Source organism: Linepithema humile, chromosome 8 (genome assembly GCF_040581485.1).
Source record: "Linepithema humile isolate Giens D197 chromosome 8, Lhum_UNIL_v1.0, whole genome shotgun sequence".
Taxonomy (NCBI): domain Eukaryota; kingdom Metazoa; phylum Arthropoda; class Insecta; order Hymenoptera; family Formicidae; genus Linepithema; species Linepithema humile.
In genome coordinates this window covers 4,580,742-4,605,406 of record NC_090135.1, presented here as the reverse complement: position 1 = coordinate 4,605,406, position 24,665 = coordinate 4,580,742, and the positions used below count along the sequence as shown (strand labels likewise).

Sequence of the window (24,665 nt, the reverse complement as noted above, 5' to 3'; positions counted from 1 at the left end):
CTTATGTGTAGTATAACCCCTTTTTATTTCCTATTTTAATTGGGCGAACGATTGAATATTTCTCGTTTGGAAATCAAGTAAGATTTTCCCTTTCAGTTTTGTGCACAGTATAGCCTTGAGTAATTGTAGCTCCTCTGTTGGATCTATGCTTTCCATCGCGTAGGTACTAGCACTTAAAAACTCCTGTATTCTATTTGGTGCTGTCCCGTCGATTTCCGGTATTAGGCTTCGGGCTTCTTTCAACTGCATATAATTGTTAGAATGGGTTGGCCTATTCCTTACGTCAGCGGGGCCTTGGCCGTACGATACGTTTACTTCTGGTGCGTTCATCGCTCCACGTGACGCGTTATTTAGTTCACGGTTACTAGTTGATCCTTGTTGCTGCCCTTGTATACCGTATATTTGTGCGTTAAATCGTTCGTGCAAGTTAAGTATCTGTTGGTGTAAATGTTCTTGCAGCACTTGCGTTTGCGCTCGCATCTCGTTTATCGCGTCTGCTAGCACTCCGATCTGTGTCTCTATTAAATTCTCTTGTATGTCGTTTGTGGCATTGGTCACATTCCCGTCTATGTTGATCTGTCGCCGCGGAGGCTCTCCGTCCTCAATTCGTGCGGTTACGTCGTTTGGCGGTTGTGCCATTGTTATTTCGTTGTTTAATTCTCGCGGATCAAAAATACTACTATCGTACGTAGTCAATGCAGTCTCAGTGCGCTCCGATATTCTACTCAATGGCCTCGTGGTTGTAGGCCTATCCTGGCGCGAATCCTCGCTTACTCCGGATATTAAGCTGTTATCTAATTCGCGGAAAGAATATTCTCGCGTTGTTTCAACGTTTTCGTCGACGTTCGCGACGCTTTCGTCTCTATCGTTTACTACGAATTCTCGCGGTGTTTCGCGCGGTTCCCTCTCGGGGTTACTCAAGGTGTTTATTGCGCGTCGTCCTTGGTCGCTTAACAACCAGGATTGATTCGGTTGTAAACTGGGGTCGTTTTGACTCGGATTACTGCCTAGCCAATATGAAAAACCGTGTCCTTCGCGTCTTTCGGACATTCGCTCTTATTTTACTAATGTGTCTTTATTTCGACTTACATTAATACGCTCGCTCGCATGGTGTTGCGTTGCTCGCTGCCCAGTGCTTCGTGGTGAGGTAGGTCACGTCTCGTTCTCGCTGTGCAGTGGCCCTTGCTCGGATTTTGCTGACTCTGCTTGGTCGTTGTGCTCCGTCGGACTTTCTCAGCTGCTTATTTCTCGAACTGCCTTGACTGGACCGCTTCCTCGTGGAGGTTTTATTTTCTCTTCTCACTTTCACTTTTCGCACTTCTAGTTTCTGCGTTGTTTTCGGCCACGCTGTTCCCTTGGGTTGATCGTCTTGGTCCTGCTGCCGTGCCCAGGCCACCAGGGTGTCCACCAACAACCGGACTACGGTGAAGAAGACGGATCCCACCGCTGCCACCAAAATTGTTACGCCGTGCCCGTGACTCAAAGATCTCGTCGCGGGCCAACGCAGGATTCGGGATCCGTCGTGTAGGGCCAAGGGGGTTGATCCAAGGGAGATAATTATTGAACGATGTTCAATGAGAAATAAAATATCTTTATTCACTTAGCACTCGCGTACACTTTATTTAACGGCTTCCTCACAGTCGCTACGATCGCGTAAAATACAAACTCGGAGTTCGCGATACCGACGTGCAGCTCGTGTTTAGATCAAACTTAAAAAACCCGTGGTGACAATGGAGTCACCTTCTTTTATACAGATCAGTATCTAGGTTAGCAACGTCTGCTTTTCCTTGAATGCTGATCTGCTTCGCTTGTTTGTGAGGCAATCCGCCGATCGTTTCCTCATACGGTTAACGCCTCAGCGTTTAATTACTTGTTTAAAGAATAGCATTGGTCAATATCTTTGTTAATTTTAAATACCTTATTCGTCTTTCTAAGAACGTGTTTCGAATTGAAAGTTTTATTTGCTAATTCTTTAAACAATAGCGTTGCTAAATTAAAATATCTCGTTGTAGTCTTTTGACACACAACACCATCGATATGGTATGTTAATTAATTTTTCTCTTTTATCTAATTTTTAATTTATTAATTTAACTTCTAATTTCATATGTGTTCAAATCTTATATAATTCAATTTCCTGCCATGCCCGAATGAGAATATAGTCAGATAATAAGTTTACACCGCTCAATTATTAAATAAAAAAAACTCTTGTTATAATGAATATTGTATTTGCGAATAATGACGTTTTTTAAATGTTATTACATTGAAAAAGACCTAAACCAAAGGTCGAAACGTTTGTATTGTGTTATGAGAATGATAAACAATTGAACAATTGACTTCCAACTCAGGTTCTTTAGCTTGAATATTTACCTACAATTTTATAAAACAAGAACCTATACATTTAATATTAATTTTACGAGTAACTTATTAATTTATGTAAATAACATTATACAGGATTTTATATCCTATATAATGAGAATATGTAGGATTATATACTCTGCACACATTACATTAATTGTTAGAGATAATAAAAATACACAAAGGGTGTACTCCATTTTATGCATGATGCATCATACTAACAACAAAATGCATTCATATTTTTAAGTTTTTTTTACTTTTACTTTGCAGTTTTTAATTTTAATGATGGTAAAAGTTGAATGGATCTGCATTGTACCAGGCTGTAAATCAAATTCAAGGACTCCTGGTCATTTTTTCCCCAAGAGTCCAATATTATCAGAAAAGTGGAAAGAAGCTGTAAATAATAGTACAATTTTAAATGTCTCATCAGAAGGATCAAGAAAATACAGAGTATGTCACTTGCATTTTTTGCCTGAAGATTATATTTATACTCAAAATCGTCGAAGACTGAAACATAATGCAGTATCTAGTGTAAATATATGTAATATGCAGATAGTTACAGGTAGTAATCAAATTGTAGAAAAGGTAGGTACAGAAATAAATGATGCAAATACAGAAATAAATGATGCAAATACAGAAATAAATAATGCAAATACAGAAATAAATGATGCAAATACAAAAATAAATAATGCAAATACAGAAATAAATGATACAACTGACATACAGCAGCATTTACAATCTAAAACAAATACTGAATTACATTTACAATTTTAAACCAGTAATGAATTTGAACCTTCTACAAGTAATTTTATATGTGTACAAGCAAATATGCAAAACGATCAAAATAATATCACAAATAAGGTTAATAGTCCACCAAGAATCTCAAAAAATATACTTGGATCTGTTACAAGACAATGTCATTTAACACCAAAAGCACAGAAAATATATAAGAAAGCTGTAACATTAGCGAAGGAAAGAAACCGAATGAAAAGACAAATAATAGATTATAAAACACGCCTAAAAGATGCAAAAAAGTTGTCAAATACTCAATTTTGTAAAAATTTTAATAGTTTAACTTCAACTCAACAATTATTTTTTAATATGCAATTACGAAACACAAAGTATGCTCCAAAGGTACATTTCAAAACATTATTTAATGAATTAAAATCCTCGTTACAATCAACATGTCCTGAACGTAGTTCACAATATTTGAGTAATATATCTTTTGATTCAAAAATATACAATAATGTAAATTTGTAATTGTAAATAGTATGATTTGTAAATATTTTTTTATATTATATTACATTATTATTATTACTATTTTATTATTTATATATAGGGAAGAAGATTTACACTTAATGAAAAAATTTTAGCACTATCACTGTATAAACAATCTGGATCTTGTTATAAACTATTATCAAAATTATTTGTTTTACCAAGTGCTACAACTCTTAAATGTTTATTACGAACAATTTCTTTACAACCAGGAATTAATAAATTTATTTTTGAGCATCTTCGGCAGCATATTGCACAAATTAACGATGAAAGAGATAAACTATGCATATTAATGTGGGACGAGATGTCATTAGAAGCCAATTTGCAATATGACCAATTGAATGACAGAATAATTGGTTTTGAAGATTGGGGACATAGACGTACATCATTGATAGCCGATCATGTTTTGGTTTTTATGGTAAGAGGAATTTTTAAAGGATGGAAAATTCCATTATCTTACAACTTTTGCAAAAGTCAAACGAAATCTGCACAGTTAATAAGATGCATTAAAGAAATTATAAAAGAATTAACTCAAGCTGGTTTGACAATTATTGCAACTGTATGTGATCAAGGAGGGCCAAATATGACATCCATTAAGAAACTTCTCGAGGATTCAAGAAGTAAATGTATACAAATAGGCCAAGAATATCGTAAGTGTATTCTGTTTTAATTAATATATATTAGAAATGATATAATAAAAATATAAATAAACTGATTTTTAATTTTCTTTAAGGAGGTTTTATTGAACTTTTTGGGCAAAATATTGTACCTATCTATGATCCACCACATCTTTTAAAAGAAATCCGTAATAATTTATTATTTAAAAATTTGGAAATTAATGCTACTAATTCAGGAACAAAGGAACAACAGTTTGCATCATGGGATATCATTGAACAGGCATATAAAATGGATATTTACACAAATACATTGAATCGTAAATTGCCAAAATTAACTGATGAACATGTTATTAGATCAAAAATTAAAAAAATGAAAGTTAAATGTGCTGCTCAAATTTTTAGTGCAAGATTATCAGCATATATTGAATACAACAGCAAAATCAAAGGTAATTTGATAATAAGTAATAGTTATTATTACTTTCTCTAATTTTGCATTATATATATATATGTTTATTTATTTATTTACTTTGCAGGAGGATTTGTGGAGACACAGATTGGTCCACTACAAATACCAAAGGCAGGATATAATACAGCAATAGTATTAGATTTTTTTAATAAAGTTTTTGATTCCGTGAACGCACATACTTTGCATCCAGAAACTCCTTTACGTGTTGCGGTAACAAGAAATAGCAAACATCATGATTTTTGGCCACATGCTATTAAATTATTGTCCGATATGCGATATGTTGATCCAAAAAGTAAGCAACCAGTTAAGTGCATACCATCATTAAAAAATTGGATTTTTACTCTACGTGGATTTCAAAACATATGGAAAATAGTTAATAATGCAGATATACAATTTTTAAAGACGAGGAATATTAATCAAGATCCATTAGAAAATTTTTTTGGTATGATTCGTAGTCACGGACGTAGAAATATTAATCCTTCATGTAGTCAATTTTGTGGATCATATAAAACATTATTAATCAATAATTTAACTTCGAAACGGTCTATGAATTCTAACTGCGAAGACAAAAATGACGGTGATTTACTATTTAATTTAAAACAATTTGTGAAAAATGTTTCTCACGTAAACAGTACATCAGAACAAATAGTTGAAGAAGACTCTGTATCATCTCAAAATAAAACAGCAATGCATAAAATCTCATCGCATAAAAATAATAGCCAAATGTATGTTGCTGGTTGGATTGCAAAAAAGATTTTATCTTTGAAACAATTTAAAAATTGTTTAGCGTGTAAACAGAGTCTTCTAACAACAGATATAACATCTGAAGAATATGTGCAACTAGTTCATAGAAAATATGTACGAGAGAAACCATCATTAACTTATCCATCGATGTCTGTTTTCAAACACGCATTTATTGAAGCAGATTCTATTTTAAATAAAAATATTCCTTTATTATTTCGTAGAAATGTTTCTGCCTTGTTACATACACTTTTAAACGAAAAACTAAATTTAGATTTTATACGTTGTGATGAACATAAGGAAGAATTAAAACATGTTGTGATACAAAAAATCATAAAACTGTTTCTATACACATTTTGTAAAATAGTTAATAGAATTTTATCTGGTCGTGATACTCGATATAATTCTACAAATATTATATTTCAGCAAGCTATTGAACATTATAAAAAAAAGCAAAAGCGGTTTATAAAAAAATTGTAAATCTTTTGACAATACTTTGACAATACTAATTGTAATACTTTTGACAATACTTTGACAATACTAATTGTAATATTTTTGACAATATATTATTTAATATTAATATTAATACTTCTCAAAATTTATTCTATTTATATATTCTTATTAAAGTTGCAATTATTAAGTTTGTAATTTAATAATAACTATAATGCTTTCATCATATTGTAATTAAACTAATGATATGACTAATGTAATAATTTATTTTTCAGTTTATAACTTTATAGTTGCAACTTTTGTTTTTATTTTTTAAATTTTACTATTGTTAATAAATATATTGTATTAGAGGTCGTCCATATTGAATATTAGTTTGTTCATGTATATTCGCCTAGGTGGCGTTCAAAATACTATTCCAAAGCAAACTGTGGGAGTTGGTTATCTATTTACTTATATGATCTGTGATGAAAGATATGTAAACCAAACAAAAGAAAATAAATGTACTCTTAGCTGAAACAAAAATTAATTTAAGGTTAAATATATTCTAATTGACTTTTCACCTTCTAATGGTCTTTACAAATTAAAAAAGGAAAGAAATAAATTTATTTTTTAGAATTCTAGTCTTGAAGGTACGAAAAGAATTTCTTTTTTTAAATAAATAGAAACAAGGAAATCGATGTAATTATGTGATGATTCGACATTTACTTCAAAGTACTAGTGAGTGTCTGTAGGATCCGTTCTGCAAACCAATTTTTGTAGAACGAGAAACACCCAGATCCTCAGACAAGCATTTCCAAGTGAGAAATCAGCTTCATAGAAGCATGTGTTATGCTCACTAGAACTTCGCTGCGTAGCAGCACGTGTTATACTCACAAGATCTGTAGAGAGAAGGTTACCTCAGTAAAACCGGTTGATGGCGAGGGACGATGAAGTAAGGGGGGAGCTAGAAACAGCTTGATGGCGAAGAGCGATGAAGGAAGGGGGAGCTAGAAACAGCTTGATGGTGAGGGGCGATGAAGGAAGGGGATGCAGAGAAGGGCGAGCGGCAAGAGGGGCAATGATGATCTCATCGACAAACAGTAGCTGTCTGAGATAGCTTCTGTTCGCCGATGAGATCATCATTGCCCCTCTTGCCGCTCGCCCTTCTCTGCATTTGCCCCTCTTGCCGCTCGTCCCTCTTTGCGCATAAGATAATCTTCTCTCTATAGATCTTGTTATACTCACGAGAGCTGTAACGTCTCAATGTTAAGGCGTTGATTATTTACGTCACGGTATCAATTACCAATGCTTTATTATATGTCTTGTAGCTTACAATATGACTTTTTAGAACTACAGAAAATAAACCTTTGCTGCTAACTGACTCGAGCGAGTGCCTTCCTCCATCTTGTCTTCTTCCTCGTGACACTCATTCACCCGACCACAGCGCTGCTTATATACTCTCATGACTGCGCGAACCTTACTACTATTCTTATAACTACTAACATGTCGCCCGCCTTGAAAGACTTGGCTTTCAACAATACATTGCACGTAACTTCGTAACTTATGAATATGTTGGGAACGCTTAACTTATACTTAATCTATATCGATAGGCAAAATACAGAGTTGAGCAACCGCGCGTTGTACTACGCTTTTAGACGTTTTCACGCTGACAACTCGAATGTGTTAATCCTTTCCACGATGACATTCAATTATTCTGCCTAATGGCCACCGCATTGACGGAACATGATCATCTCGTAGAATCACCATCATGCCGATTTTGATTGGAGACACGTGCTCTTTACGATTCCATTTGAATCTCTGTTGGAGGGTCGATAAATATTCGGATGACCATCGAGACCAGAAGGATTGAACGAGTTTGGTGAGGTATTGGAAGCGAGTAAGTCGGTTTGAGGGCGACTCTAAGAGAGAGCGTTGTGGAAGAGAGGTGAGAGATGCCCCAATCAGAAAGTGACCAGGTGTTAATGCCCTAAAATCTTCAGGATCATTCGACAATGGGGTCAACGGTCGTGAATTAAGCACAGTCTCGATTTGAGTTAAAATAGTATACATCTCTTCGAATGTTAGACGCGCTTCACCAAATATCTTTCTGAGATGAGTTTTAACGGATTTGATACCCGCCTCCCATATACCACCCATGTGTGGCGAATACGAAGGGATGAAGGTCCATTGAATCGAATGCTCTGAACAGTATCGTTTGACTGTCTCTTGATGAGAGGATGTTCTTACCAATTCATACATTGCTTGCAACTCGTTTTTCGCACCTTTAAAGTTGGTGCCATTATCAGAGTAGATTCGGGTACATAAACCGCGGCGCGCGATAAACCTTTTTAAAGCATTCATAAACGCAACTGTGCTTAAGTCGGAGACTAATTCTGTGTATTGCTTTCGTTGACATGCAGACGAATACGCAGACGTACGCTTTATAAGTTTTGTTGCGACTAAGTTTCAAGATAAACGGACCTCCATAATCTATTCCAACATTGGTAAATGCGCGAGTGCAGGTCACTCGATGTTTCGGTAAGTCACCCATAACGTGACGCGTTTGACGCGGTCGTGCGCGGGTACAAATTACGCATTTATGTAATACTTGTCTAATCGTGGACCTTGCGGACAGTATCCAAAATGACTCTTGCAACGTGGCAAGCTTATGCGCCTAAATGCAAATTCTTGAGGTGCTCCTCACGAATAATTAATCGTGTAACATGGTGATGAGCAGGTAATACGGCTGGATGCCGCCGCGTGTATCCGATCGGAGCGTTGGCTAGTCGTCCTCCGACTCGGATTATTCCTTCCTTATCCAGAAACGAATGTAATGTTATCAATGAACTATTGTGCTTGACCCGCTGGGTATCCTTTAAGTCATTGAGTTCTCGTGGGAAACAGCGGGTTTGTACAGCTCGGATGATGATCTTCAGTGCTCGTTCCAATTCGTTGACACTCAGTGCATGCTCGCGTTGTGACGTTTTGGTTCGGCAAGACTTCCTCCAGCGCATACAGTAGGCGATAACTCGCTTGAGCTGAGAGAAAGATGAGAATCTTTCAAAGATATAGTCAGCATTTGATATCTGCGTACATGAGATAATATTTGATTTTGTTTCCGGAAGCTCATCTGATATGCGTGGAATGTCTTCGCTGAGTTTGCTTTCAGGATTGCTCAACCAAGCAGGCCCCTGCCACCAAAATTGAAGATGTTCAAGCTGGTGTGGATTCACCCCTCGCGTAATGATGTCAGCCGGATTGTCCTCAGATCTGACATGATGCCACATGTTCTTCAGGGTTAGCTGTTGAATCTCTGTGATTCGGTTGGCAACAAAGGTTTTTCGTAGATATGGTTCGTCGCCAATCCAAGCTAACACAATGGTGGAGTCGCATCACAGATATCGAGCATGAATTGGTATCGACAGTATTTCTATAACTTGATGAACTAGCTTGGCTAACAATACTGCTCCACATAATTCCAGGCGTGGTATAGAGATTGTCTTAAGTGGTGCCACTCTGGATTTTGCACAGAGCAGACGGATGAGTTGATTTCCATGTTTGTCGACAGAGCGCACATACAAGCATGCTCCGTAAGCACCTTCTGATGCATCTGAGAAGCCATGTAATTCGATCTTTACAGGCTCTCGACAGGCTACTAAGCGTGGAATACGGATATTGTTTATTGCGGAGAGGTTTTGTGCGTATTCGATCCATTCTGTATGCAAATTGTTTGGCAAAGATTTATCCCACGCTAATTTCAATTGCCACATCCGCTGTAGTAGCATCTTCGCCTTTATTGTTGCGGGTCCTATCAATCTAAGAGGGTCGAATATTTGTGATGTAATAGATAATACAGCGCGTTTCGTGATTCTAGTATCGGTGTCTTTCAATGTGACACGATACTGGAAGGTGTCCTTCACGGAGTTCCATGTGAGTCCAAGAGTTTTTACTTCGTCTCCGATGTTGATGGTCTGTCTCTCTTCTTCTTCAATTGGTGAGATGAGAGATGGTTCGTTCGAATTCCATTTTGTCAATTGAAATCCCGCAGCATCTAGTATCTTAATAATATCTCGCTTTAACGACTGCAACTGATTTAATTCATCGCAACCAGTTAGCAAGTCATCCACATAGAAATCATGACAAATTACTCGACTAGCCAATGAATGAGCTTGTTGATTATCAAGCGCTACTTGTTGCAATGCCCTGATGGCTAGAAAGGGAGCTGAGGCTAACTCATAAGTCACTGTGTTTAGTCGATATTCTCGTACCGGTAGGTTGCTGTCAGGCCTCTACAATATCCGTTGGAGATCGCGCTGATTTTTACGCAAGTTGACTTGTCTATACATTTTGATAATGTCTGCCGTTAATACAAATTGATACTGTCTGAAACGTAACACCGTTGCAAATAATGTCGGTTGAATAGTAGGTCCCACGCGTAGAATGTCGTTGAGTGCTACACCGGAGCTGGTCTTTGCTGATGCATCGAATACCACTCGTAGTTTTGAACGATCGTTAAACTGAGTGATTACAACGTGATGTGGAATATAATGTATTTGCGAGGGCTCGCATTCCGTTTCAGCTACTAAGCTCATGTGGCCTAACTCTGAATATTCGTTCATAAATTTGAGATACTGTTCCTTCACATCAGGTTGCAATGCAAGCTTTCTAACTTGTAGAATCGCTTTAACGCGTTGTTACGAGACTCGCCTAGTTCGCTTGGATCTCTTCGAAAGGGTGGACTGACGGTGAATCGTCCATCCTTTTCTTGCGTATAAGTTTGTAAGAAATCCGTCTCACATAATTTGTCACTCTTGGAGCGGGGTGACTGCTGCTCGACTTCTTCGATTATCCAAAATTTTTCGACTTGCTCATGAAGTGATGCATCTGACGTTGCATAACTTAATCCTGCTGTTTGCTTATTCTCTGGCATTATGTCTCCGGCCACGATCCAACCGAGATGAGTCTTCTGAAGAATGGGTTGTTCTTGCCCAGCCTGATCTGTCCGATGCAAAGCAAATCCCAGAAGATGCTCGCTCCCAACAATATATCCACCTTGTCCGGGACGTAAAATGTATTGTCTGCCAGGGGTAACTGTGGCGGAATTCTGAGGTGATCGATTGCAATTGCAGTTACAGGTAGCCTTTCGATTATTTGTTCTGCGACTAAGCAGCGTAACTTACAAGGGAACGTTCACAAGTGTCCCCCCCCGATTTGATTCTCCTTGAAATATGTTGTAAAACATACAATTTGAGGAGACACGTATTTTTTTTATAGCTGCCTTATCTCAAATTTAAGGAGTGAAACACCCCTTTGAAAAAAAACGGTTTTTTTCTTTGTGTAACTATCGCCAAAACCGTAGGAGATATAAAAAAATGTTTTAAATAGAAGTTGTAGGGCTTGTAATGGGCTATATAACTGTGTAGTTGGATTTTCAAAAATGTTATTTTTTTAAATTTACCCCTACCCCTTGTTATTATTTTTTCGAATTTCAAAATTTTTGTAATGACAAAAGTTGTAGCATTTTTTACGCTGAATTCAACCATATATGATTTTATTATGTTCCGAAATCGCATCTTTCAAAAATGAGTCATCAAGTATCACATTATATGTGTCGCGCTGCATGACGCATCGTTTATATCGCACTTGTGTTGTGCAATAGTCGCAAAATGAATATAAAAATGATATACAATATGTTATCACATATTTAAGGAAGAAAAATTTACTAAAATTGTTGCTAAAACATCCCTTCCACATTACATTCTTATAGATAATCACTGCATTTCGTGCGCAGCGCGTTGTTATATGCAAGTTAGCTATACATGTGTATATAAAATGTGAATATTATTTAATCATAAATTAAGAAAAACAAGTATAAATATATTATTAATTTGAAAACATCACGTTTGAGAGACGTGATTTTACACGAAAGATTAGATTATGTAATCATAAGTTAATAATAAACAAGTGTGAATGGAAGCTACAAATGCGTACAAGAGGCCTACATTCATAGTCTGTGAAACGAACTTGGTGAAATCGTATCTGCAACTGTTTTTCTTTTCTTAAATTTAATTTTTGGGAAAAGAATTATCAATTAAAATGATTATCAATCCACTCAACGTTGCTAGACTTTTACTAACATCAATAACTACTATGTATCTTATGGAAACGCCAGTAAATAAAGCCGAAATAGAATTAAAAGAAAATATTCAAAAGTTAATATTGGAGAATATTCATCAATTTAACGGATTAGAAGTGACAGAAGAAACATCGCTTGATTATGAAGAACCTGATAAATTGCATACTTTTGAAATTATTGAAGAAAATGAGGAAGCATGGAATGAAGATAATTCAAATTCTCACAATTGGCAATGCCATGATGACGACAATTTTAATGTTTCTTACAAAAGGCGAGCTGTTGAATATTGGCGGCAGTCGGACAAAGAAAATCGTCCTTTCAAGTCAGTACAACACACATTTAGAAGAATTTCATCTGTACGTCAATTGAGGCGATGGGAAGAACAGTTAGAGCACGGTGGAAATCGTCTTGAAAAATTATCTCATATTTCCAAAGCTACTCATGATAAATTTAATGTAGCTGTGCAGACAGGACTAATAATTCATGATGTTGATATAAAAAGATGGGCCTTGGAAGATCAAAGAGAAATAGGAGATTTAGATCCTGTATTTCAAGCATCTCCTAGTTGGCTATTACGATTTAAAAAGTCTCATCGAATTGTGTCCAGAAAAATAACAAAATTCATTACAAGAAAAACGTTAGAAGATTCTCATAATATACAAAGAGAAGCCGAAAATTTTGTAACCGTAGTAAAACCTCTCATTGAACGATTTGGATTGGAAAATGTATATAATACAGATCAAAGTGGATTTCAATTAGAAATCCACTCTGGAAGATCACTATCTGACCAAGAAATGAAGACAATAGACCGTGTGGTGCAGTCAGTATCATCAACTACACATTCGTACACTATTCAACCAACAATTTCTTGTGATGGAAAATTACTGTCACCTTTGTTTATCGTATTACAAGAACATAGTGGTACTTTTGAGCCTAGAGTACAAGAAAATTTATTCAGAGCATCAAATATTATTGTAACTGCTTCGAAATCCGGTAAAATGACATCAGATATGAGATAAATTTTAGCTTTTTATATCTTATAATATATTTTAATCTTATATAAAAATATTATTATAATTATAATTATTATTCACACTTTTCTTTCTATTTTATAGATTATTTTAAAAAATGGTTGGAAGAAGCTTATTTTCCAAATGTAGGCCGCGATAGTGTTCTTCTTATGGATTCATGGAGCGGGCAATGTCCAGCAATTGTTACTGATTTAACACCAATGGAAAAACAAGTTACTACTATGGTAATACCGAAAGGAACTACAGGAAAAATACAGCCGTTGGATGTTTACGGGTTTAGAATCTGGAAAAACTTTGCAAGAAGATTTTCGGATACTGTTCTATTATTGAATTATGATATAAATTTACATCAGCGAAATAATATTATAAAATTGCAATCTTTAATACACAATCAGTTATCATCTCCTCGATATCAAAATTTATTTAAATATTCATGGTTTAAAAGTGGATATACGAATGAAAGACCAGAAACATTTAAAAATCCAGTAGAATTTAGTTTTGAACAAACATCAAGCACATGTGACATTGAAGATTGCAATGATATAGCTGTAATACAATGTTCTTGGTGCGGAAAATCATTATGTTTAAAACATTTTTTTATAGAGTATCATTATTGTAACATCTATAACGGGTGTGACTAAATTTAATATATATAGCTTTAATAATAATTTTAGTAAACTTTTCTTCCTCAAATATGTGATAACATATTGTATTTCATTTTTATATTTATTTTGCGACTATTGCACAACACAAGTGCGATATAAACGATGCGTCATGCAGCGCGACACATATAATGTGATACTTGATGACTCATTTTTGAAAGATGCGATTTCGGAACATAATAAAATCATATATGGTTGAATTCAGCGTAAAAAATGCTACAACTTTTGTCATTACAAAAATTTTGAAATTCGAAAAAATAATAACAAGGGGTGGGGGTAAATTAAAAAAATAACATTTTTTGAAAATCCAACTACACAGTTATATAGCCCATTACAAGCCCTACAACTTCTATTTGAAACATTTTTTTATATCTCCTACGGTTTTGGCGATAGTTACACACAAAGAAAAAAACCGTTTTTTTTCAAAGGGGTGTTTCACCCCTTAAATTTGAGATAGGGCAGCTATAAAAAAATACGTGTCTCCTCAAATTGTATGTTTTACAACATATTTCAAGGAGAATCAAATCGGGGGGGGGGGACACTTGTGAACGTTCCCTTGTTAGTACTGTATACGGTGTGTTCCCCCCAAGGGTGCACCTTGTCGTGGTGGGAGGGGCTCAGTACCCATCGGGCACGATTTTTCGTTCCGGCGGCGAAGCGAACGCGCCCGCAAGATGTGCACTATATCCGACAAGGGTAAAAGGCCCCCATAACCATCATGTCCAGTGGTTGTCGGAAACAGGTGCATGTCTCTACCTCTTCTCCACTTCTTCCTTTTCCTCCCTACCCACATTATAACCCACTTCCCCTGTGGCCTATCTCCCCCTCCGCTGCGCCTTCCCTCGTTCTGAAGTGGGGGTGGGTCTGCGCCTAAGCAGGGGCCGGGGCGTGGGCCTGCTCGTGTGGATGCGCGGGGGAAGGGGCAGGGGCATGGGCCGCAGAGTAGAGCCTACCGGGCCCTACGTTGTCGGGCTAGGCTTCGGCCTGGTGCGGCGGCGACGGAACCGGTGGTTTTTTTTTCAGGTTGGGGGGTTGTGGGGTGTTCGATCGGTGGGCTCCCTTGTTTTGTTCTAGTAGGGGTTATCACTCCAAGACCAAGGTGTAGGCGCCGTGCTCAGGGTCTGAATGGCTGCGGGAGTGTTTTGGTTAGGCGTTAACGCAGTTGCTAACGGTCCGCTCCGGGGTACCTGCCGACCCCTCGGTGTAGTTAGGCTTAGTGTCGTATAGGTGGCTCTACGGCGCTGGACATTTCTTCCACCACACTCGTGGGAATAAAAATGAGTTCTAAAATTTTAAATCTGGTGAGGAGGAGTGCCCGTTTGGCCAGCCGCTTCCGGCCAGACAGGGCGGCTGTTAGGGAAGTAGTGGGAGTTTCCGCCGCTGAGTTCCGTGCGCGATCGCTTGTGGGCTCGGTGGTGGCCTCCGCTTCTTCGAGAGCGCCTCACCGTGCTGTGCTCGAGCGAGTCCGCGTTGGACGCGGCGGGATACAGTCCCAGGTTTGCAGTCTTCGTACTGTCCGCATTGAAGTTAAAAAACGTGATAAGATAGCGCGTGATAAAAAGCTTTCGTACAGTCCGCGTAATATTAGAAAGGTGCAATAGTCTTGTAGGAACAAATAGTAGGTCAGGTAACGTTAAGCCACGCAAGGCAAGAGTTGAAAAGAAACGCGTTAGATTCGCGGACCCCATCCAGACCCACCTGGAAAACTCATTAAACGAAGTTAGCTCGTCAAACTCGGTGGAAAATTTAGTAACGGCTACGGAGCCAGTGGTAGTTTGTGCGCGGTCCACGAGAATTAGGATACTACAATTGAACATGCGTCGTTCACAAGTAGTATCAAGTGAGGTTCGTCAACTGGCCTCTGAGAAGCGACTTGACGTCCTGTTATTGCAGGAATTATACGTCAAGAAGCAAAATTCAAGCCACGTATTCTATGGGCTAGGTAGGCAAATTAGGGTGGCGGCTGTTCGCTCGCAACGTCCGTGGGCGGCAGTAGCCATAAGTAATCCAAATTTAGAAATGTTATTTGTCTCGCAGCTTAGTACTACGCATTGTGTTTGTGCGGAAGTGCAAACCCCCAATTTCTCGTTCTACGTTGTGTCGTGCTACTTCCAGTACAGCGACGAGATCGAGAAACACCTCAGCCACCTCGAAATGGTGTGTCATTTACTGAGGGGGAAGAGAATGTTAGTTGCGTTAGATGCCAATGCGCGGTCGTCTCTCAGAGGTCGGCCCTGAGAGGACAGACGAAAGAGGTGCCAAACTCGAGGACCTCATCCACCTTGGCGACGGTGTGCCACCTTGTCGTGGTGCCAGGGCTCCTCGCAAATCCATTCGTGGAGATGCGAGATCTAAGAGCACACCCGGAGAAGCTTAACTTTGTTATAAAAACTTGGGGCGCCATACCCAAAAAAGACTCTGAGGCTTGCACTTCACCTTATGACCTAAAATTTGGCCAGAGAAGTACAACTTTGAAAAAAAAAACTGATGGGGAAAACCTCAAAATGGGCCTCTGTAGACTGTCTCATTTTCTTTTTCTTTTCCCTCTCTCTTTTTACCCTCTCCCCTTTCTCCTCTGCCAGCCTGCATGCCCTAAAAAGCCGAGGAAGAAAAACCTTGTTACAAAAACCGAGGGTTTGAGATACCTCCTGATGAAAAGTCTTAAATGGGAATAACCAGCTGGCCGGGATCCAGGCTTAACAAAGATCGTCCCGAGGAAGGATACCTCGTTAAAAAACCGGGGGTTTGAGAATACCTTCTGATGAAAAGTCTCAAATGGGAATAACCAGCTGGCCGGGATCCAGGCTTAACAAAGATCGTTCTAAGGAACGAAAATCTCGTTAAAAACCGGAGGTTTGAGAATACCTCCTGATGAAAAGTCTCAAATAGGAATAACCAGCTGGCCGGGATCCAGGCTTAACAAAGATCGTCCCGAGGAAGGGAAACCTCGTTAAACAACCGGGGGTTTGAGGACACCTCCTGATGAAAAGTCCCAAATGGAAATAACTAGCTGGCCGGGATCCAGGCTAAACAAAGATCGTCCAGAGAAAGGAAAACTTCGTTAAACAACCGGGGGTTTGAGATACCACCTGATAAAAAGTCTCAAATGGAAATAACCAGCTGGCCGGGATCCAAGCTTAATAAAGATCGTCCCGAGGAAGGTAAACCTCGTTAAACAACCGGGGGTTTAAGGACACCTCCTGATGAAAAGTCCCAAATGGAAATAACCAGCTGGCCGGGGTCCAGGCTAAACAACACTCCCCCGAGGTAGGATAGCTTCGTTAATCAACCGGGGGTTTGAGGATACCTCCTGATGAAAAACCTCAAAATGGAAATAACCAGCTGGCCGGGATCCAGGCTTAACAAAAATCGTCCGGGAGTGTGAGGGCGGCTCCCCTAACAAGTTGCCTCCGAGAGTGGACAACCCGGTACATGTAGCAAAGGTAGCTACGCAGCCTATGGCGCCCGACGACCGGAGTAACGACCCGGAGAAGGGAAAACAAAACGTTCCGGAAAAGGAAAACTTTGTGAAAAAACCTGGGTTTCACGGGAGTTCTCATGATTGGAAAAACTCCTCAGGATTAGGACGACTCTGTCGTCACTCAAGGTTGTGGGTTTACCATTAAACCCTCAGGGAAATTGCCTTCGGGTACCCTCCTATTCTACGGGTGATGGGAGATGGCATTCGCCGATGCCTCCCCCATCCTGTGTTGGTGGCCGGGGACTTCAATGCCTGGCATCAGGAGTGAGGTTTCCGGTTCACCAACATAAGGGGTGAGGCCGTGCAGGATTGGGCGGCGGGGCTGGGCCTCCTGTTACAAAACAGGGGGTCCGACAGCACCTGTGTCCATCCGGACCGAGAGTCCCTGTCGGATCATCTCCACATAGAGATGGTTCTGACTGCCACCCCCCAGGAGGTGCTGACCGCCGCCATTTGCAAAGGGGCAATAAACCCCCGAGAAGATGAGCCCTGGCCCGTTTAAACCAGGACAAACTGATGGCGGCGGCTTTGGTCGAGACGTGGTTGGATCCCCCTGACCTCGTCGACACCGAGGTCGAAGCCGAGCTGATTGGGGACATGGCCGAACGCATTTGCGACGTGGCCATGCCCCGATCAAAGCCCGTCCCTCGTCGGGCCAAGTATTGGTAGACGGAGGAGATTGCGGATCTGCGTAGGCGGACCAACGCCGCAAGACGCAATCTCCTCAGGGCCTGATGAAGGGCGGGAGGAGAAGATAATAGCACTGCCGATGCGCGCAGAGAGTACCTGGCCGCAAGGTGCTCTCTGTGGACAGCCATCGGCAGGGCCAAGGCCAAGGGCTGGGAAGAGTTAATAGCGGAACTCGACCGAGACCCTTGGGGGCGTCCGTACCGATTGGTGCTTAATAGATTAAGACCAGCGGCGCCCCCAATCTCGGAGACGCTAGACCCCGAGTTCCTCGGCCAGGTAGTGGGGGACCTTTTCCCAATAAGGGATATCCGTATCTTCCCTAGAGGGGATTCCCCCTCCCCTGGTCCGAGGACTTGGAGATATCCGAGAGAGAACTCTCCGAGGCGTCCAAAAGGCTGGGGGCTACTGGAAAAGCCCCTGGCCCGGACGGGGTACCCGGCAGAGTGTGGGCCTTGGCCTTTGGCGTGGTGGGTGCCCGCCTGAGGAGGATGTACAACGCATGCCTCAGGACGGGCACCTTCCCCTCCTTGTGGAAGAGAGCGAATCTGGTGCTCCTTCGCAAGGAGGGGAAGCCGGCGGAGCAACCTTCGGCTTACAGGCCGATTTGCCTGCTGGACGAGGTCGGCAAATTGTTCGAGAGAATTATTGCCGGCCGAATCGTCCGGCACCTGTCGCGGGATGATCCCAATTTATCAGAGGATCAGTTTGGGTTCCGGGAGGGCAGATCGACCACAGATGCGATCACGCATCTGCGGGCCCTCTCGGACCAAATTGTGGGGGAGGGAGACGTGGCGTTGGCGGTGTCATTGAACATTGTCAACGCCTTTAATTCCCTCCCCTGGGAACACGTGGGGGAGGCCATAGAGTTTTATGGCCTTCCTCCATACATACGGGAGGTCATTTGGGATTATTTCCGCGACAGGATGCTCTAGCTAAAGGACCAGCTGGAGCGGGTAAGTAGAAGGGTAGTCTGTTGCGGGGTTCCTCAGGGGTCAGTACTTGGCCCCCTACTTTGGAACCTCGCATACGACAGAGTACTCCGCACGGCGCTTCCCCCGGGCTGTCGTCTGTTGTGTTACGCAGACGACACACTGGTGGTGGCCCGGGGGAAGACATGGAGGGAAGCCTGGGATGCGGCGAACGCTGCTACCCGGGCGGTCGTGTACTCCATTAGAGCTATGGGACTCGAGGTCGCCCCACAAAAGACGGAGGCCCTGTTCTTTTACAACAGGGCCTTGGGACGGCCTCCCCCTTACCAGATTTGGGTAGGGGAAGTCCGCGTCCGGGTGGAGACCCAGATAAAATATCTGGGCCTTACTCTGGATGGACTTTGAGGGTTTGAGCAGCATTTCGCTGCGATAATCCCCAAAGCGGATAGGATGGCGACGGCGTTGGGTCGCCTCCTACCGAACTTGGGTGGTCCGAGTAATAGAGTCCGCAGACTCTACACGAACGTCGTGCAGTCGGTGCTCCTCTATGGAGCGCCGGCGTGGGCCAACAGGGCCGTGGCCAGCCGGCGAATAAAGGCGATGCTACATCGCCCGCAGCGCCGGCTGGCCATTAGGCTAATAAGGGCCTACTGCACGTCGTTCGCGGCGGCCACGGCTCTGGCGGGCCTCCTCCCGGTCGAGTTTCTGGCGACCTCGTATGCGACTTATGGCGACTTCGTATATCGAAGTATATCGGCGTACGCTCCCGGACCGGCACGGGAGCGCCCGCCTACACAGGTACTCACCGGGCACGGGTGCTTTGGTGATTACCTGTGTAGGATAAGAAGGGAGTATACGACCGAGTGCCACCACTATGCGGCCGGTCTGGACTTGGCGCTGCACACTCTCGTAGAGTGTGAAGCATGGGAGGAAGAGCGTCGAGTTCTGACCGCAGTGGTCGGCGAGGACCTCTCTCTACCAGCATTGGTCAAAACAATGCTGGAGGGAGAGGACAAATGGAAGGCCGTCTCCTCCTTCTGCGACAAAGTCATGTCGCAGAAGGAAGAGGCAGAGAGAGAGAGAAGGGGAGAGGCGGTGGGAGGGGGAGACAATACTCCTTCTCCACAACCACCGCCAACACAACCCCCCCGGCCCCAAGTTCGGGGAAGGTAACATCAGGGAAGGGACGGTGACGTTCACCAAGCCCGTGGGGGGGGGGACTCCCTGGGGAGGGCCAATAGGGCCCCTCCCAACTCGGATGGCCGGAGGGGGGATGTAATTCCAAGAATTCTAGGAATACTATCTCTCTTCCGGCGGAGTGGGGGGGGGTCAGTTAAGAGCGGGGGCTCCTGACTGGCCTCAGCCTCCCACCAAAAACACGGGAGGACGGGGAAAGGTCGCGGTAATCCGGCCTTTCCCGACAAAGACAGTAATTGAGAAGGGGGGACTTAGTCCCCTCCTTCTCCGAGAAGGAACCGCGTTGCGGTCAGACCTGAGGGAGGGTGAGATGAATACCTCTGGCGATGCCTCACCCTCCTTCTCTATGGTCCAGGAAAACTACCGGCAGAGGTTTTAGTGGGTATGCCTGGGGGCCAGTCTCTAGGAGACTCCCACATAACCCACGGGTCATCCCCCGGAACCCGTGGGTATCCATAAAGAATTTCCCCTGCCTTACCAAAAAAAAAAAAAAAAAAAAAAGGACCTCATCCAAGCATTTGGCCTTCAGGTTCTGAACGACGCTGCTCAACCACCCACCTACTGGACGGCGGGAGGGTCGTCTTATATAGATGTTACTCTCTCGTCCCCTACCATGAGCCAATTCATCGGCGAGTGGAAAGTGAGGCAGGACTGGTCGAGCAGCGACCACAACTCCGTGGACATCAGGGTGAGGGTGCCGAAAGTAACAGGCAATGATCGGGGGACCAAGACCAATCGTTTCGACACACGTCGGGCCGATTGGGATCGGTTCGCCGAGAGCCTGCGCGATCTATCCAGGTCGCGGCTCGAGGTCCTTGGTCTGCAGTCTGCGGAGGAAGTAGAGCTGATGGCGCAGGAATTTACGGTGGTGCTCCAAGAGGCCTGTAAGCAGTGATGCGATCTTTCCCACAGCGGTCCCGGCTCTGCTGCCTCACACAACCTTACAGAAGCGCTACGTCACGTATCCGTGTGAGCTCGGCCGTTCAACCAATGGAAGAGAGCGAACGTCTCCCTTTCACCGAGCCGACACAACAGACGATAAATGCATGCTACTTGTTAAAAGCAAGCGGCCCCCACGGCCGCCACGGCCGCCACGGCCTCCTCGGCTTCCTCGGCTGTCCTGGCCACCTTGACCCTCTTGGCCACCTCGACCACCTCGATCACCCTGGTCAGCGATCATCTCGCCCTGTTCTTCATTTGTATCTGAAAAATAAGCATAAGTAATTAAAAAGTGCTAAATTGTATTATTTATTACCGGTCATTATTACATAATAAATTATTGTTCAAATTATTATTATAGAACAGAAATATTAATTTCAATGAATCTAATCTAAACACTTTTAGAACAAATAGACAAATACCTTCTTCATTTTGATGTTGCTGCTGCTGCTGCTGCTGCTTCTGCATGTATAGTAATTGATACTGCAGCTGCTGCTGATTGCAGATCAATTGTTCTAATTGTTGCTGCTGTGCAGCGATTTTTTGTTCCAAATCTTCTGCAAAAATAAAAAAAATAAATATATATATAAAATAAAAATAAAAATAAAAGTAAAAGTAAAGTTAACTTATATAAATTCTCGACCGTTTGAGATTTATCAAAAACTTTTAACACACTTCTTTCGTCTGTTTCAAAGTTTTGCGTTTACTCACTCGCGTTTACGTCTCGCGGTCGACTCTGTACACATCAATAATATATAATGCTTAATATCATAACACATTGTTCATTTTTTAATAGTTACCGTCGGTTACGGTCGATTGAAAATCTTGGTTCTTATATATAAGCACATATATAAAATATTTTTCTAATACGAATAATTATAATTTTATTCTCTACTTACGGGACATTGTTCCACTGCGTGCTGCTGTTGAAACGAAACTGGCGTCTTGAAGAATTAATTCTGTCACCTTATACTGGCAAGTAAACATATTATATATGTGTTTGTAACATTTTCGTATTTAGACAGTTGACTCGCGTTGCAAGGATCCCGACTGTAAGTCTTTCGAATTATTATTTATTTTCTCTACTGTTCTCAAATTTACTGTTTTTATCTATTTTTCACTTAATTGAAAAATGGGTGATAAATAAAAAAATACACGTAAGCGAAGCTTTTCGGAATCTTGGCTTCATGATGATCGTTTTAAATCTTGGATACGCAAAGTATCATCAGATGAAAACCTTTTTTATTGTACTATATGCGATAAAAATATGTCATGCTCCACATCGCATGTTGCAAGACATGCGGATTCTACGTGTCATAAGAATAAAATTAAAGAAAATTTATCATTGTTATCAGATAATGATGTAAGTCCGAGAACAAAAATATCACGACAATCCAGCAACTTTAAATTTCAGCAACAATGGTTAGATATAGAGCTATTTAAGCCATGGTTACGCGAAGTGTCACATGACGAGCGTTTATTTTTTTGTACATTTTGTAATAAATCTTATATGGGTGATATATCGCACGTCTATCGTCATGAAAATTCCAAAGGACACAACGAATAATGTAAATTACAAAGAAAAATATTAAATGAAGATGTCGACATGAGAGACGAATCGCTTTTATCTTTTGAATATTTATCTTTTGAAGAGCAAAAAAAATCAGCAGAAATTCGATATGCTGCGTTAATCGCTGATAGAAATATTCCATTCAAACTGCGAAAGATATTCTCAATTTTTTCCAAGAAATAGGAAAAGATTCTAGCATATTACAAAAAATGTGTATGAGTCGAAAGAAATGTACAAATATTATTTCTAACGTTTTATGTCCGATTGAAACAGACCGTGTGGTGAACAGCATTCAAAATACTAAATTTTCCATTTTTATAGATGAAACGTCTGATATTTGTAATGAAAAATGGATGACGTTTCTTGTCCGGTTTGTTGATCTTAAAACATTAGATATTCGCATGCAATTAGTAAAATTAATTAATATCGACGCAAAAAGTAGCAGTGCGGACAAAATATTTAATGCATTTAAAACTGAGATGTTGAAATTAATGATCCCATTTTCAAATATTATTGCTTTGTCATGCGACAATGCGCCTATTATGACAGGAAAATATATATCATTTAAAAGAAAGTTGGAAGAAACTTGTAAACATTTATTAACTATTTCATGTCCATGTCATTCCGCTGCATTGGTTGCACATTCTGCATGTGCTGAAATACCAGAATATTGCGAAGAATTTGTAAAAAAGATTTCAAGTTATATTAACAGTAGTCCCAAGCGTTTGGCTATTTATAGAGAATTTAGTGATTGCTTTTTGGAAACAAGTCGCAAAATTTTATGATTGTCCAATACACGATGGCTTTCTCACCATTCATGTATTGAAAGAATTCTTGAGTCTTGGGATTCTCTCAAGCTTTTTCTTACTGATATGGTGTTGACAGAAAAATCAAAGTTTGCAGAAAATTTAATGCTTATATGCAACGTCATGATGTAAAAGCATATTTTTTATTTTTAGAACATATTTTAAATATTTTTAATTTATTTAATGCATTTTTTCAAGCAGCGGAAACTAGAGTTCATTTATTGCAACCAAAATCAATAAAATTTCTAACCACAATGTGTAAATACTTTTTGAAACCAGAATTGTTAAAAAATGTATGTAATAATATTCAATTTTCTCAACGAGAGAATCAAAATTCTCTAAATAAAGTAAATTAGGATTCGAATGTGAGGAATATCTCGATAAATTAATGAAAGAAGGACACACAGACATAGTTACACATGTTCGAAAGAATTGTTTGCAATTTTGCGTTACTGCTGCAAAAGAAATTAGTAAAAGATTACCAATTAATGACAAATTTTTGTCTAAATTGAAAGTTTTAGAAGCAAACGTAGCTTTATCGGATAGTGACAGAGAAATATCATTCAATGATGTCTCTTTTATCGCTCAAACTTTTGGTGGTTTTGACGAAGATGGTTTAAAGAAAGAATGGTATCCTTTATATCATGATTTTGCACAAGTAGAAAAAGAAAATCTTTCAAAATTAAATTTTGATGACATGTGGAAAGAAATTTTACAAAGTCAGAACTCTATTAACATTGCAAAATATCCCAAATTAAAATCTTTTTTGAATGCTGTTAGATCACTTCCAAATTCGAATGCTGATTCAGAAAGAGTGTTTTCTGTTTTATCAAATATAAAAACAAAAAAACGCAATAAACTTTTGGTTACCAATGTAAATGCTCTTTGTGTTCTAAAATCGGCTTTAAAGTCTAGAAAAGAAACGGTTCTAAACATGGTAATTGATGAAAACCATTTGTCTCTCATGTCGGCAAAGACATTATATGCTAGTAGCCCAATAAAAAAAAAAGTAATATAACACTACATGCTGCAGATATTGATGATATTGCTGGACCGTCAATATCAAAATAACATATAATAATTTTTAAATAAAATAATAAAACATTTTACAAGCACTGCAGGCATAATAAATACAAAATATATTTTGTATTTATAAAAAATTATAAAGTAAGTAATTTTCCCAACTCGCCAATATACGCGCAACGCGCAAAAGTACAAGTACAGTAAGTATACAAAGTACAGTAAGTATATAGATACAAAGATACAGTGCCAACTACTGTGAATTATTTTAACCTGTAAATAACAGGTGTAAAAAAAGTGGTACAATAGGGCTCCAGGCGA

At 40.4% G+C, this 24,665-nt stretch overlaps 3 protein-coding genes across 3 annotated transcripts; 2 read left to right on the top strand and 1 right to left on the bottom strand.

The window, feature by feature from the left end:
* Positions 1 to 9,275: 9,275 nt before the first annotated feature.
* LOC105673749 (uncharacterized) lies at positions 9,276 to 10,813 on the bottom strand. The gene is made up of 3 exons (XM_067360832.1): positions 10,591 to 10,813; positions 10,281 to 10,486; positions 9,276 to 10,172 (listed from the first exon to the last, which is right to left on the bottom strand). Exons 1-3 carry the CDS (start codon positions 10,811 to 10,813, stop codon positions 9,276 to 9,278), a joined length of 1,326 nt encoding a protein of 441 aa, XP_067216933.1.
* A 244-nt stretch (positions 10,814 to 11,057) lies between these two features.
* LOC137001360 (uncharacterized) lies at positions 11,058 to 13,209 on the top strand. The gene has a single exon (XM_067360061.1). The coding sequence runs from the start codon at positions 11,980 to 11,982 to the stop codon at positions 13,036 to 13,038; it is 1,059 nt and encodes a 352-aa protein (XP_067216162.1). The 5' UTR covers positions 11,058 to 11,979; the 3' UTR covers positions 13,039 to 13,209.
* LOC137001361 (uncharacterized) lies at positions 13,110 to 14,236 on the top strand (the record flags this gene model as incomplete). The annotated part of the gene is made up of 1 exon (XM_067360062.1): positions 13,110 to 14,236. A coding segment is annotated over one exon (582 nt), but the record flags the coding sequence as incomplete, so codon positions are not given.
* Between the last annotated feature and the right edge of the window lie 10,429 nt (positions 14,237 to 24,665).